We start from the raw sequence: 16,771 nt of genomic DNA, 5'->3' as shown, positions 1-16,771 counted from the left end.
GGGGGTTGATATGTCACACACTTCACCTGAGAAAAAAAGTGACACCTAAGAGTGCGTCTGGCCTGTTGTTCTAGTGGTTTATTTCTCGCTTTCAGTGCAAGAGGTCCTGGGTCCAACTCCCTGATGAGCTGTTATTTTGTCAAAATGTGATCTATCATGGGGGTGATATGGCACATTTACCACCTGAGTAAAAAAAGTGTCTCAGTATGGGAACTCCTGGCTCGTTGGTGTGGTGGTGTGATTCTAGCTCAGGGTAAGAGAGGTCCCGGAAGCAAAATCCGGACGAGACCAAATTTTGTCGAATTGTGATCTATGGTGGGGTAATATGGGCCATAAGCCACCTGAGAAAAAAAGTGTCATTCTAAGAGGACATCTGGCTCGTTGGTTTAGTGTTATGATTCTCGCTTGAGGTGTGAGAGGTGCCAGGTCCAACTCCTGGACAAGTCCTGGTTTTGTCGAATTATGATCGATGATGGGGTCATATGGGACATTAGCCACCTAAGGAAAAAAGTGTCATTGTATGGGCACCCCTGGCTCGTCCGTCTAGTGCAGGGGTGGGCAAACTTCTCGGCTCGGGGGCCGCATTGACTTTGAAAATCTGACAGATGGTCCGGGTCAGCACAAGATACGATACATATAAAAAACTGCATCCGTAAACAGTACATATGAAACATAAACAGAAAAAAAAGACCATTAACGCATTAACATGTGTATTAAAGTAAAAAAGTAAAGTCGGCGGGCAATAACTGCCAATTATTGTAAGTATTGCTTTAGAAATGGGAGAAATATTACCAAATCTCAATCCTCATAATGGATTGACTTCTCCTTTAGTCTTCATTAATGTCGTATCCCTGTGTTTTGATGTCTCAAAGACAAATCAGAGCAATGTTATTATAATGCTGAGATAGTGGACTGTTATTTGATACAAGTTGTGAAAATATGGAAGGAGGGTAAGGGTTTACCATAGAAATAAAAAATATATACTGTCACATCGGCTTAAAAGCCATACGGGGCCATATAGGGTATTTGACTGGTTACTGGCTAAATAGCCCCCGGGACTATTTGACCGGTTACCGGCTACGGAGCGACTTCCAATGCAAATTATTTCATTCTCTCAAGTTGAGCCAAGAAGGTATAAGTTTGACTTCAAGACACATACAGATGCACCTTATTTAAAGGCAATGAAAGAATACACAAGATAGTTAGAAAAAGGCATTACTGTATAAGAAAATTGAGTGTCGTTGAAGATTGTATTTACTTCACAATTCTTTCCGAAATGGTGGAGCCTAAATTAGGAAATTACAAATTAAATAATCAATAATGCGATGTAAATAGAGTTATTCAGTAATACAATTATATATATATATATTTATATATATATATATGTATATATATATATATATATATATATATATATATATATATATATATATATATATATATATATATATATATATATATATATATATATATATATATATATATATATATATATATATATATATATATATATATATATATATATATATATATATATATATATATATATATATATATATATATATATATATATATATATATATATAAAAATATAAAAAATAGTCATTAAATAGTATTCGAGGGTCACGGAGTGCCACTGCCCAATATAGACATTACAATATGGACGTCCTGAACTTCAGGTCATGTAACCAACCAATCTTAGGTGCTGCATTCAGCTTCATACCAAGTACTGGGTAAGAAAAGACCGCAGCGGTAGTGGTCTGCTCAGCCCAAAAATCAATGCATTCTAACTCCTTGGCTTTTTAGGGAGGCATCTCTTTTAGCAGAATGCTACAAGCAAAATGTTGGTGGGGTTGAAACTAACACATCAGACATTTTGACAAAGAGTCATAAACAATTTATATTCTTAAATTGTAGTATTCTTTAGATCCAGAATTTAAAAGTAAAAATACCTGAAGATGTCTATCATCTCTCATCTCATTTCTGAACCACTTTATCCTCTCTAGGCTTATGAAACCCCTGCATACTAGAGCCAATCCTAGCTGTCTCCGGGCCAGAAGCGGGGGACATGTTAAAACAATGGCCAGCTGATCACAGGGCACAAGGAGACGGACAATGACGCATACACACACCCATACCCAGGGGCAATTTAGAGTGTCCAATCAACCTACCATGCATGTTTTGGGAATGCGGGAGGTAACCAGAGTAACCCAGAGGAAACCCACACAGGCACAGGGAGAACATGCAAACTCCACAAAGATGGACATGACCTGGCTTTGAACCCAAAACCCCAGAGCTGTGAAGCCAACACACTAACCACTCATGACACTAAGCCGCACAGGTGAAAATGTGTGCATTTAATTTAATATTCCTACTTTTAAAACACAAAAATCTCTGAATTCTTTAACATTGTTACACTTTTGATATGCAAAAATGGGGCTCATAAAAAATTCATAATGATTAACGCAAAGCTTGAGGCACCGTCAGTGGCACGGTGGTGTGCAAAAACAACACTCATATTAGTGAGTTTGGGACTCAGCTCTCTCAACCATGGTTTCATATTTTGTCTTCCAGGTTAGTGAAGAGCCATATACACTAAGAACAAATTCTACATATTCAGTGCATGAATTATTGGCAGCGGTGGGATTTGGACCCACGCCTCCTGAGAGACTGGAGCCTAAATCCAGCGCCTTAGACCGCTCGGCCACACTACCAGTGAAAATTTAAGTAGCGCATGCATTAATTGTAAATGAACCTTAAACACCCTTATATTTAAATATTGAAACATGTAATTTGTTACTTGCAATAAGATTAAACACAATGTATCATTTAAAGCAAATGTTCTTAAAATTACCTAACTTTTTCTCAAAATGTAGCTTTTCGATTTAGTGTCACGGCTAGCTAGACTCGAACTGGACTTCGAGCTGCTCTCTTCACGCTGTGGCATTAGGAGACCAAATTTAACATTATCACCCCCTCTGTTTAAAATCTGAATTGAGAACCTGGCGTGAGGTACTGAGACAGTAGAGGGCGATAATGCTGCAGTACGTTGGCTGCCTCCAACCGGAAAACCTAAAGAGGAAGAAGGGGTGGGGTGTTCATTTCTGCATGGCTAGGATTTTAACTTTTTGTTTGTGCGCCTCTTGTTTCTCCTCAATTTGATTGAACGTAAATGAAACTAAACCTCGACAACATGCTCAAAATTAAATAGTTTGTGGAATCGGAGGCCAGTCCGTTTTTCTTCAATCCGTTTTGGGAGTCGTACTTTAGCCTAGCTGGCAGCTAACAAAGGAACACGTCGTCTGCATCAGCACGTCGTCAAGCGAACACAAAAAAGTGTGGAAAAATCGCCTGCGAGAATGAAGCCGGTTTCAGAAAAGTTTCAGATGGAACTTAATAGCGTGAAAGAGGATCTCTCATGTCATCAACATTCTATTGTTTGCAAAATGATGCAAGTTAAAGTTGTTCTTCACAAACTCGAAGGTACGTTCAGTTTTGACGATCATTATTGCATAATAGACCAATATATACTTTTTGTTACACAATTAATATTTCATAATGAAATATTTAACGGGGTGGGCAATGTTGTTTCTGATCGTGACTTTATTGAATGAATCGAAGCACGACAGCGCTCAGCATTATTACTAGAGCTGAGAACGTGTTACAATGATAAACCACTAGGTGTCGCCAGCTGCTCAATATTCATGCCTTTAATCTGCAACATCTTCCTTTAGATTACTGTTCTCATACCTGTCAATTTGTACGTTTTATACGTATGTTATACGTTTTCTTACCATTTCAAATCATGTACGCCGTACATCGACTTTTGTACGGGGAAATACAAAAAAAATCGCCAATATTTATGACAACCCATCTCAACGAGACCGTTTTGGCTAAAATCTAGATAGTTTCGTAGGCTGGTAGCCAACGACGCTACTGTCATCGATCGTTACTATTGTCACGGTATACCAGCAAAAATTATCCTCAATTGTATGTATTTTTTTTAGAGATGCGTACGGCAATATCGGTAAAGGATGACATGCACATGCGTAGATATACATAGAGTAAATATCATGGAAGCAAGCATGGAGGAGCCACATAGTAAGAAACAAGTTACCGCGCGTAAACATACGTCGTACGGTGTTTGTACAGTTTTTGGGGGGTTTGTACGGGGAATAATAATCATTTATATGGGCAGTTAACGGCAGAGGTTGACAGGTATGTGTTCTGTAACTTTAAAGTAACCTTGTATTCAGATAAAACATTGCTGCCCACCATGATGTATTGTTCTGAACATGAAATATTCTTGTACAGTGGTACCTCAACCTACGACATGCTCGTGGTACGATGAAAATTTAGATCGAACAGTCCGCCCGCGATATGACCAAAATGTCGAGATGCGATCAAGCCAGGTGGCTATGACATGAGAGGCTGTTTACCATTGTAGCGCAGTCTTTTTTGGAACAACACACAGGAAGTCTTCCACAAGATGGGGAACTTTTGCAACCTGTGACCGAGGTAGAGAATATGCAGAGTCACTCTTCCAAGCTTATCCACACAGTTCCTCAGAAGTGTGGAGCTGAAGACAAGAGTAGGAGAGTAGAACTCCTCGACTCCGTTTCTGGCCTGGTAATTATGAAGCCCATGATGGAATGATTGGTCAGAGGTGTTGCTTCTTCTCCCGCCACTTTTGTCGTGCGCCGAATATCCACCAGTATTGAAGTGTTGCCCCTTTTGCTGCGTATTGTAACAGCTAGTCCCATGTGTATGAGAGCGTAGGCATGGCTGAATGGTTCCAAAAAATAAGTAGCAGAAAGAATCCAGGCTAACATAACAAGGAAAGTTGTAAAAACATTAAAGTATAAAGTACAAAGTAAAGTAAAAAGGAATGTATTAAGAAATATTAAAATGTCATGAAAAAAGATAGAAGGGCTGTAAAACCTGAAAGACATGAGTGGGCAGAGCTACCTCCACCGGCAGCCGGTGTGAAAGGCGCCATCTTGGAAAAAAATTAAGATGAACTAAACAACGAGAGCAGTGATCAAACAATGATCTCAAAGTTGCGGCCCGAAGGCCAAGCCTGGCCCACTACCACTCCGTGGTGCGGCCTGCAAAAGTAGTTCAACATTTAATGCTAAAATTCAAATGCAGCTTATAAATAAATAGAATATTAACTATCCTTAGAGATATTCACTGCATCAATCCGCACAGACATTGAGGTATGGTGCTCCAAGGCAAGAGCGCTTCACTTCATAGAACTACCAGTACCATCAGAGGAGGGGATCGACACCACCTTCGAAGGCAAGAAGGCCGAATACTTGAATCTGGCAGCCAAGTGCCAGAAAATATAGAATTTTTGGAAATGCACCATCTAACCAGCCGAGATTTGCTGCTGAGCTTCTCCCATTGTTTTTGATCCCTTCATTCATTCATTTTCTGCAATGCTAAATCTTGTTATGGGGTGCATGAGCCTATCCCGGCTGCGTTCAGGGCAGAGGCGAGGAACACCTTGAATCGGTGGCCAGCCAATCGCAGAGCATGAGGAGAAAAACAACCATTCACGCTCACACTCGTACCTAAGGGAAATTAAGTGTCCAATCAGACTTTACCTCTATTTCAATCTCATTAATCCTCCAAATAATAACAGACCTGCTACTTAATACAAGTTAATCCTTTTTTAATGTCTCCCCTTTGGTGAAAGCATTTTTATTAAATTAAAATCTAAAACATAAAAGAGAATGTTTACAATGAAAGGGCTCCAAAAAAGATTTGACTAATTTTAAGGAGATACATCACCAGTGAAGAAACTTTTCTGACTAATAGTGCCTTACTTTGAAAAATGCACCCATAAACAGTTTTCAACTCGTGTTGCTGTTGAAGAAAATAATACAGTAGTAAGTACAGCATTGAGACAAAATGAATGTATGGGGCCCTCTTCCGTTTGGTTTAATTTCTGTGAACAAGAAATTCAGTCATTTTATAATTAGAAAATGGTTAATCAATTATGTTTGTGTCCTTGCAGGTTTCAGAAATGATCATAGTGCTGATGGGCAGGAGTCTGTTGACCTTGAAGGGGAAGTTGAGCTCCCCCAAATCAAAGAGGAAAAGCTACAGTTCTCTCAGCAACAAATAGGAGACGAGAAACTTCCAATCAAAAGGGAGGAAGATGATTTCACCTGTTCACTTGGTGAGTTACTGAAGAAGAAAGATGTTCTGGGTGTTGCCAGTGGAGGGGTGGAGCCTGCTAACACCAAAACAGGGCCCCTAATTAAAGAGGAGGAGCCAGAGTTCCCTCTAAAACAAATAGAAGAGCAACTTCCAATCAAAAAGGAGGAAGATCATTTCACCTGGTCACCAGGTGAGTCCGTTAAAAGGGATTATCTGGGCGTGGCCAGTGAAGGGGCGGAGCCTGCAAACGCCTCAGCATGGCCCCAGATTAAAGAGAAGCCAGAGTTCCCTCAACAATGCAAAAGAGAAGACCAATCTCCAATCAAAAACGAATGTGTCAAATGTTCAACTGGGGCATCTTTCAAGAGTGAAGATGATCTGGGCGTGGCCAACAGAGGGGTGGAGCTACTGAACGGCAGCTCAACAGAAGGATGGCGAGCAGAAAATGTAATTTCTCCTTTATCAGATGGCAACAAGTTGCTTGATGATGATGATGATGATGATGATGATGTTGATGATGATGATGATGATGATGAAGATATGAAAAATCCCAGCGGTGACAAACTCTGCAAATGCTTTCAGTGTGGGGAAACTTTTGGGAAAAAGTCTTCTTTGAAAATACACACAAGAACCCACACGGGTGAAAAACCATTTTCATGTTCAGTTTGTGGCCAAAGATTCACAGTGAAGGCAAGCTTAACTAGTCATGCAAGAACACACACTGGTAAAAAAACATTTTCGTGTTCTGTTTGCAGTAAAGCCTTTTCTACAAAAGAAAACTTAAAAAGGCACACAAGAACCCATACAGGTGAAAAACCATTTTCATGTTCAGTTTGTGGTCAAAAATTCACACAGATTGGACACTTAAATAGGCATGCAAGAACACACACTGGTGAAAAACCATTTTCGTGTTCAGTTTGTGGTCAAAGATTCACAGTGAAGGCAAGCTTAAAAAAACACATAATAACCCACACTGGTGAAAAACCATTTTCATGTTCAGTTTGTGGTCAAGGATTCACAGAGAAGGGAAGCTTAAAAAAACACGTAATAACCCACACTGGTGAAAAACCATTTTCGTGTTCAGTTTGCAGTAAAGCCTTTTCTAAAAAAGAAAACTTAAAAACCCACACAAAAACCCACACAGGTGAAAAACCATTTTCATGTTCAGTTTGTGGTAAAAAATTCACACTGATTGGACACTTAAATAGGCATGCACGAACACACACTGGTGAAAAACCATTTTCGTGTTCAGTTTGTGGTCAGACATTTAGACTGAAGGATAAATTAAAAGTACACACAAGAACCCACACTGGTGAAAAGCCATTTTCGTGTTCAGTTTGTGGTAAAGCATTCACAGAGAAGGGAAGCTTAAAAAAACACGTAATAACCCACACTGGTGAAAAACCATTTTCATGTTCAACTTGTGGTCAAAGATTCACAGTGAAGGCAAGCTTAAAAAAACACGTAATAACCCACACTGGTGAAAAACCATTTTCATGTTCAGCTTGTGGTCAAAGATTCACAGTGAAGGCAAGCTTGAAAAAACACGCACTAACCCACACTGGTGAAAAACCATTTTCGTGTTCAGTTTGCAGTAAAGCCTTTTCTACAAAAGACAGCTTAAAAAGACACACAAGAACCCACACAGGTGAAAAACCGTTCTCATGTTCAGTTTGTGGTCAAAGATTCACAAAGAAGGGAAGCTTAAAAAAACACATACTAACCCACACAGGTGAAAAAACATTTTCGTGTTCAGTTTGCAGTAAAGCCTTTTCTAAAAAAGAAAACTTAAAAACCCACACAAGAACCCACACAGGTTAAAAAATCTTTTCATTTTCAGTTTGTGGTAAAGCATTCACACAGAAGGGAAGCTTAGAAAGACACGTAATAACCCACCCTGGTGAAAAAACATTTTCGTGTTCAGTTTGCAGTAAAGCCTTTTCTAAAAAAGAAAACTTAAAGACCCACACAAAGACCCACAAAGGTGAAAAAACATTTTCATGTTCAGTTTCTTTTCAAAGATTCACAGAGAAGGGAAACTTAAAACGACACGTAGTAACCCACACTGGTGAAAAAACATTTTCGTGCTCAATTTGTGGTCATGCCTTTTCTCGACAGCAATACTTAAAAAGCCACACAAGAACATATACAGGTTTTCATGTTCAATTTGTGGTCGACGATTCACAAACGGGAAAAGCTTAAAAGCCCACCTAAGAACCCACACAGGTGAAAAGCCATTTTTGTGTTCAATTTGTGGTCTACAATTCACAAACAAGGAAAGCTTAAAAGCCCACCTAAGAACTGGTGAAAAATCATGTTCATGCTCAGTTTGTGGTCAAGGATTCAGACACAAGGGAAACTTAAAAGCTCACACAAGAACCCACTCTGGTGAGAAACCATTTTCGTGTCCAGTTTGTGGTAAATCACTTTCTCAAAAGCAAAACTTAAAAAGGCACACAAGTACACACTGGTTAAAAGCCATTTTCCTGCTCAGTTTGTGGTCGGACATTTTCCCGAAAGAGAAGCTTAGAAGAACACTTATTAACCCACACTGGAGAACAATGTTTTCCTGCTCAGTTTGTGACCACAGATGCGCTTCAACAGCCCAATTAAAAAGCTGCAGAATTCAAAAACATTTCCAGGCGCAGTTAATGTTCCAACATTTTCACATTAGGGAACCTAAAAAGAAGACTCGACAACCCACACAGGAGAAAAGCACCTTTTTGCTCAATTTTTGGCAGGAATATCTTAAAAACACAATTGCCCACATTGGTCAGAAACCCTTTTCCTGCTCAGCTTCTTGCCAGAGATAGAGTCGTAAGGATAGGCTTAAAAGATGCAAATGTGTTGTGACAAGCAATAACCAAGGACGGCTTTGCTTGCTTTATCAAATTCTCCATGAAAGATCATTGTAATCAAAGTATAATTGTATTTTGCATTCTGAAAATCATGTTTACACTTTTTAACGTGTAATAACAATCCACACTTCAAATACAGTATTACCTTAAGATACTAGTTCCTTGCGGGATTGAGCTAGTATGTCAATTGACTCGTATCTCAAGTCAATTCTTCCCATAGAAATGAACAAAATATAAATTAAGTCATTTCCATCCTAAAAAAACATCAAATTTGTTCTAATTTACTACCGACTCCTTTGGGAACCATCTGGTAGGCTCATATCTTAAATTTGTTTCTTATGTTGGAACAGTTGTATGTCAAAGTATTACTGTACAGACGCTCCCCTACTTACAAAGGAGTTAGGTTCCGAGCGCTTGTTCATAAGTTGAAAGTGTTCATAAGTTGAAATTCTTCAAATTGAAGTTGATTCAGTGCTATATTTTGTATTATAATTCATGTTTAATGTCTATATAAGTATATTGAGGGTTTATATAAGTGCATTTGTATGTTTAAGGCTTGTATAAGTAACCGGCATTGGTTTGTACTGAAAAAATAATTTAATAAAATGGGGAGAATACATACAGTACTGTATACATACATTAGAGCAGGGGTGGCCAACCCACGGCTCGCGAGCCGCATGCGGCTCTTTGCCCGGTTTCATGCGGCTCTTACGTCCATATCAAAGTTTGTATTTGTGTTTTATTTGCGTGTGCGCTTCGCTTGAGTTCAATACGGTATTTTCGTCCAATGCGCATGTGCTTGGGATGAAAATACCTCAAAGTTTCCCAGTAGGAGCAAGGTCATTTGAGTAAACGTTTTTAACAGAGTGGGAGAGCTCCCGTGAACCAGAAGCAACAATGAACGGCGTCGCGCACACAAAAAGTATCCCAAAGATCGAGCGTCAGCTGAAAAAGCCACAACCCCTGCGAGGCAGACCAAGGCGAGAGTGCTCAGCCGGGAGCAGCCAATAGGAGAGCGAGGTGTACACCCACGTGGTGGGCGCGCTAGTTAAAAGCCATTCATAATAAATGACAGCTCACAAGGAGCGAATGTTGCGCAAAAATAGGCTCTGATTTTATGACAGAAGTCCCACTAAGTAACATGCATAGTAAAAGAAAAACGCTATTGTAAATTATTATATTTTTGTTTGTGGACTTGGTTAAACTGAGAGTTTGTCTGTGTGAGACAGTGCACACAATGTTCATTGTTGATAATGACTGGCCTGTGCTGTTATTACTGTAGGAGTCAATTTATGTCATTACTGTGCTGGTGTGTGACATTTACAATAAATCTGGCTGAGCAAAGGTATGTGTGTGATGTGGCTCTTTGCGGTAACACAGTAAAAAATGTGGCTCTTTGCGGTAACACAGTAAAAAATGTGGGTCTTGGTCTCTGACTGGTTGGCCACCCCTGCATTAGAGAGAGATTTACTAGAAACTGGCCGAAAGAAACTATCTAGAAGCTATCTTCTTTTTTTTCATCATAAATGATGCGGTAGCACTGTATGGCATCATTTAATTGATTTGCAACCTTTGTGCAACGTTCAATGTTTAAGTCCTGCTGCTCGATCTTTCTGTTTATAAATGGTACTGACGGTCGAACGATTCAAGTTGTATTCCCGTGCAACGCTCACCACTTTCTCACATGCATCAAGGTTGTTTATTATTGCCGCTTAGGATTCAAATGAAATGGCTTGCCTCTTCCTTGCACCTCCCTCACTAGAAGCCTTTTTCGCTTTTCACCAACCATATTGAATAATGAGTGCACCGGATATTTAATGATAGAAATGAAAAAGATTCTTTGCGCACTGGGGTTACGCCACGTACTTCTGCATTGCAACGAACTGGGCAGAGAAAGGTAGATGCTGGGTGAGCTGAGCTCTTACAGAGCCAGGCGTCGGTATTAGCGGCGGAAAGAAACACTACTCAGAAAAAGACGCGCAATACAAAATCGAACTTATGAACATTCTTCGACATCAACGCAATTTGCAGAAATGTTCGTATGTACCGTTTGTTCGTAAGTAGGGGATCGTCTGTATAATAAAATTCAGTGTTGTTGAAGATTTTATTTACTTCACAATTCTATCCGAAATAGTAGAGCCTAAATTGGGAAATTACAAAGTAAATAATCAATAATGTGATGTAAATAATATGGAAAATGTCTTTACAGTTAAAAACGAAATTTGAAAATTGCAGTATTTGTCTATAGAATTTATTTGCAAATCTAATAAGAATATTGAGTCTTATTCAAACTTAATCCATTTTAATGAAAATAAATGATATATTGAATCTAGGATCTAAGAAACATTAGTAGAAATATGGTGTGAAAGAATGAAATTTGTCAAAATAATTTAGTACAATGTCCTTATACTTTTGTCATATTATAAGTTATCTTGTCATATTTTGTGCACTTCCAATAAAGCTCTCTTTTTGGTGAAAATAATTTTTGGGTCTTTTTGTTGAATAAAATCAACCTTCCAAATTCAAAGGTGACAAAGAAGAGAAGCGTTATTTGCGTTATTAAGATTTAAAACGTACTTTTTTTTAGTTATGCTTCAAAATAAAACATGAAACAAAAGGAAAGGACTAATTTAAACTTCAATATGGTAGATTTAAGTGACTAAAAATGAGGAATATAATAAAAACGCGGATCCAAAAGGCTGTGAGTCTTCATCTCTTGTATTTCCGGCAGTTGGGCGTAATGCTGCCACCTAGCGGCGAGACGGGGTTTCTGTCTAATCAATACGATAGTTTGAAGTGTTTGAATTTTTACGGGGTTTTAAGGCAATGTGCTTTTTATTTCGCGCTTTTTGTTTCTTATTAGCCTCATGAAAGAATCCACCAAAAGTATCGGAACAGAGCATTTGTTTCATTTCCTTTCGAATTTTATGAACGAAGGCTGAAACCTAGCTTAGCCTAGCTTAGCCTGGCATAACTGCGACATAAGGGGACAAACAAGGCGATTAGGATCAACGCATCACCGAGCAAGATAACAACAAACACCAAAAAAAATATCAGGTAAATGGTTTTATTACTCTCATATCTCTCAAATAGATGATCATTTGAATATTTATAGATTTATTTTCACCCTCCGTGGTTGAGGTTTATCATGTAAACACAGTCGAGTCTGATATTTGTTTTCGGTTAAGTGACTTCTCGGAGTCAGCTGACCCAGTTTTAACGTCAAAAACACGTTTTCCTGATGTTCACGTATACCAAAACTTCGTTTTGGGCTTTTACACGGGTGTACGGTTCGGTTTTATCAGTCGTACCGGATGACAATATGACACCTCTAAACCAGGTATAGAGAACCTCAGGCTCGCGAGCCATATGTGGCACTTTTGTTGGGTGCGTATGGCTAATTTATAAGCTAAAAGCCCAGCTTTAATCATAATTTTTATATCATTAGACTCCCGTGTGAATGCATACTCGTTGATTATCATGGACTAGCATCCGTGTAACAATGTAATTAAAAGATGTGAGTTTTGTACTTTAAAAGCAGTGTTTTTTTAATTTGAAATTCTGAGTATGGCTCTCAAGGAATAATATTCCAAAATTAGGTATATTTTATGACCCTCTGTCAATAAGGTACGTGAAAATATAGGCTCTTGCTTGTGTGACAGGGTGAAGTAGTTGATGTTATACATGAGTGCAGGTGTTAAGTTAAAAAGGGACTCATGCCGCTAGCATGCGTTAAACACGGGGCGATGACGTAATGGGCACGCGCAAGTCACGCAGTGATTAACCAATGGTCATAGACCTTGGTATAGTATAATAACGGGCTATTCAGACATTTCTCTAAGTTGGTTTGAAATACAACAAAGGACCTGTCTGATTATTTCACCCGTCTTTTAAAGGTATGTTGCTTTGTTTTGAATAACGATTGAGTGTGAGATGTGCAAGAGGCAATAGTAGCATGTGAGAAAGAACGTAATGCTTAGTGATGCTTGTTTACTTTTTTTGTGTGCGCGTAAATGTGCGAGTCTCGGGTATTGTTTACAGCAAGCTACCTTCGGCGGCTGGTTATTTACTTTTTCATGTGTGCGCGTAAATGTGCGAGTCTCGGGTATTGTTTAAAGCGAGCTACCTTCGGCCGCTGGTTGTTTACTTTTTTTATGTGTGTGCGTGAATGTGCGAGTCTCGGGTGCATTGTTTACAGCAGGCTACTTTCGGCCGCCGTTATAAGGGTAGCATAATAAGTATGCAGTATATGACGGCCGGAACAAAAGGTAACAAGTTACAATACTCATAAGTTATAATCGTTTTTGCAACAAGTACATTGTTTGGATTATAACGGGTTGTTAATATGTTACTATGTATATATTTGAGTGTTATTGTATATTATGTTTTGTGTGAATTGCTTTGATATAACTAAAGTTGGTTTGAAATACAACAAAGGACCTGTCTGATTATTTCACCCGTCTTTTAAAGGCGAAATACTGCCACCCGTGGAAAATCACGGGTACAACATTTTTGGAGCCACCGCTGGGATTGCTGCTTAGATGACCAGTATTCACAACCTGACTACTGAATGCTGAGCCAGCAGAACCAACCACATCCAGGAACAAGACAGTGAGGAGAGGTGTTGTGGTGAAAAGGGACGTGAAGTTGGCAGAGTACTCGTCATCTGAGGCCAGTAGAGATCATCAGAGAGACGGTAAAAACGTGCCAGTTCAGTGCTCACACTTTTGCATCATAAACCAAACTCCTACCGTGTTGAGAAAATGGAAATGGAACGGGAGCAAGTACGCATAGAGGTAGAAGAAATGTTGTACAAGCTAACAGTTAATGACCTGTTAGAAATATGTGATTTCCTTAACATAGGGAAAACGAAACGCATATCAGAATTCAAATTGTTGGGTCACATCGCTAACCACCTGGAAAGGAACGAACTCAAAGACGAGGACAAAGGTATGTCTGAGTTGTTAAAATTAAAAGAGGGGATAAGGATGTTGTATGAAGACAGAAGACTGGGGTGGCAGAGACTTTTTGGGGCAAAGCAGGCAATAAATAGTGAACACTTGGCCTCTCTTGAGCGCGAAAAAATTCTCAAGAGGGACCTTGAAGCCATGAAACAAGAACAAGCTAAGCAAAGAAGAGATTTGTTGGAGCAGCTCTCTGCGAGAAATGAAGCTATAGAAAATCAGCGGTACGAAATTATAGAATTGAAGGACCAGCTTGACAAAACAGTTGGCTGTTTAGCAAAGGCAGCAGCAGATGTGGAAGCAAAAGAATTGAAGCTTTCATCTTATGAAGAGGAAATAGCCCGACAGAAAAAACTCTTGGCGCTAGAAAACTTGCATACTGATGAAATCGTTCAATCTAAAGATCACATCATCAAAAGACTGGAAGAGGACATATCGCAACAGAGAGAAGCCTTTCAGAAAAAGATTGACCATCTTGAACTTCAGTTTGAACAAGCCGAGCAGCGGAAAACTGATGAGATTAGAATACTACAAGAAGAGCAAAAGGCTCTGGAGAAACAGGTAGACATGCTTGTTGCGGAGAAGGAGAAACTTTTTCAGACCAAGCAAGCAACAGAAAGAGAGAATATGGCATCTCGCCAGAGGGAGGAAGTACTGAAAGAGGAGCTTGAATTACTGAAGCTGGAAAAAGTTACATTCTTGAAAGAAAGGGAACAAGAACAGGCGAATGAGAGGTTAAAGATAGAATCAACAAGAGCTTTGACCCAATATGGTAGAGATACTGACAAGTCTCCCCTTGAATGTCAAAAATCTAGTGAATCAATTCCTACTCAACAGACAAAGACGAGTAGATTCCCAAAGGTCAAACCAAAACCAGACATTCGGACATCAAGAAACGTACAAGCTAAACCTCTGAACGCAAAAGAGATGAGCTCCTCTTCAAATCTGGAATCTGCTGGCAAAAAGACAAATGAAACTGAACCAGAATCGACGGAGATACAGAAATCGAATTGGAAGGAGCCTTCGAATAAACTTGTGCATGTTTACAACTGTACCCGTTGTGATGTGACAGGTTATTCACCATTTTATCTACTGTTCGGGAGTTCGCCAAGGCTTCCAGTGGACATGCTCTTTGGACTATGCAACAGGTCCGATGCAGATGGACAGCAGGACTATGTGGAGAAATTGAGAAGAGGGATGGAGGAGGCGTACACCATTGCCACCGAGAATGCACGGAAAGCGGCAGAAAAAGGTAAAAAGCACTATGACACTACAGTAAGGAGTTCTGTGCTACAACCAGGAGAGCGCATCCTGATGGAAAATCTGACACCAAGAGGAGGGCCCGGGAAACTCCGTGACTTCTGGGAAGATACAGTTCACACAGTGGTGAAGCAAATGGGATCTGGCCTACTAATTTATGAAGTTAGGCCAGGAAGAGGTAAAGATCGTTCCAGAATTCTGTACAGAAATCTACTAATGTCTTGTGACCATTTGCCCGTTGAGATAACACCAGAAGAAGGGAAAATCGGCACGAGGACGCTGAGGAAGAAACAGCAGCCGGCATCTCATCAGGAGTCAGACAAAGAAAGCGATGACGAAGATGACTTCCACTATGAGCTACGCCAGCCAAATGAGAGAGGTACCCAAGAGATGGAGCCGGAGCACAGGCCACTGCCTGTGGACCAGACACACGAAGTGAGGGGCCCTGCTTCCGGACCAGTACAAGTAGAAGAGGACCATCAGCTGGAGGACCTGCCTGGTGAGGGAGCAAACCCTCCTCTTGAAGGTCCTAGTGATGAGCAGTTATCAGAGACTTCCCCGCCAACCGCCGTGACGGAACCTGAGGCGCTGACTGATGAACGGCCGAGAAGGGAGAGACACCCACCACGACGTACGACCTATGACCATCTTGGAATCCCCTCCTGTTATAGTACACAGTCACCGCAGGAGCGGCTAACTGTTTACCCTGCACCAGGAGTGGCCCCTTGGTTAGTACACCTGCATCCATATTACCTGCAGCCACCTTTTTTGTTTGGACTCCAACAAGCTTGAACCTACAAGGACGACGTGCATGATGCGGTCATGGACTGTCATGGACTGTTATGGACTGTTATGGACTGTTATGGACTGTTATGGACTGTGATTACTGTGCCATCCAGTAAAACGTGGACCGTACGAGTTGTGGATTATATTTGAACTGTGGCCCGTGCCGCCTGGACTTTAATGAGCATCGGCTCACCAAAGTGGAAATGTTTGGGAGCATATTAATGTCGGGACGACATTTGTTTTTGTGGGGGAGAGTGTGACAGGGTGAAGTAGTTGATGTTATACATGAGTGCAGGTGTTAAGTTAAAAAGGGACTCATGCCGCTAGCATGCGTTAAACACGGGGCGATGACGTAATGGGCACGCGCAAGTCACGCAGTGATTAACCAATGGTCGTAGACCTTGGTATAGTATAATAACGGGCTATTCAGACATTTCTCTAAGTTGGTTTGAAATACAACAAAGGACCTGTCTGATTATTTCACCCGTCTTTTAAAGGTATGTTGCTTTGTTTTGAATAACGATTGAGTGTGAGATGTGCAAGAGGCAATAGTAGCATGTGAGAAAGAACGTAATGCTTAGTGATGCTTGTTTACTTTTTTTATGTGTGCGCGTAAATGTGCGAGTCTCGGGTATTGTTTACAGCAAGCTACCTTCGGCGGCTGGTTATTTACTTTTTCATGTGTGCGCGTAAATGTGCGAGTCTCGGGTATTGTTTAAAGCGAGCTACCTTCGG

The 16,771-nt window shown here is 40.2% G+C and overlaps 1 protein-coding gene and 1 non-coding gene across 2 annotated transcripts; one reads left to right on the top strand and one right to left on the bottom strand.

Moving 5' to 3' along the window:
- Positions 1-2,632: 2,632 nt before the first annotated feature.
- trnal-uag (transfer RNA leucine (anticodon UAG)) lies at positions 2,633-2,714 on the bottom strand. Its single transcript has one exon. It is a non-coding gene; the product is annotated as a tRNA-Leu (tRNA).
- A 311-nt stretch (positions 2,715-3,025) lies between these two features.
- LOC144213355 (uncharacterized) lies at positions 3,026-10,370 on the top strand. Its single transcript, XM_077741779.1, has 2 exons — positions 3,026-3,483; positions 6,023-10,370. The coding sequence occupies exons 1-2, from the start codon at positions 3,360-3,362 to the stop codon at positions 7,987-7,989; spliced, it is 2,091 nt and encodes a 696-aa protein (XP_077597905.1). The 5' UTR covers positions 3,026-3,359; the 3' UTR covers positions 7,990-10,370.
- The last annotated feature ends 6,401 nt before the right edge of the window (positions 10,371-16,771 follow it).

The sequence above is a fragment of the Stigmatopora nigra genome, chromosome 20, assembly GCF_051989575.1.
Source record: "Stigmatopora nigra isolate UIUO_SnigA chromosome 20, RoL_Snig_1.1, whole genome shotgun sequence".
Lineage (NCBI taxonomy): Eukaryota > Metazoa > Chordata > Actinopteri > Syngnathiformes > Syngnathidae > Stigmatopora > Stigmatopora nigra.
The sequence above is the reverse complement of the archived record's forward strand: the minus strand, read 5'-3'. Positions and strand labels throughout refer to the sequence as shown.

What these genes read in the sequence shown, in the direction of transcription:
- LOC144213355 (XM_077741779.1), top strand. Translation starts at nt 3,360, where the DNA reads ATGAAGCCGGTTTCAGAAAAGTTTCAGATGGAACTTAATAGCGTGAAA. An exon ending in TGTTCTTCACAAACTCGAAG is followed by an intron (nt 3,484 to 6,022) that starts GTACGTTCAGTT and finishes GTGTCCTTGCAG; the next exon opens with GTTTCAGAAATGATCATAGT.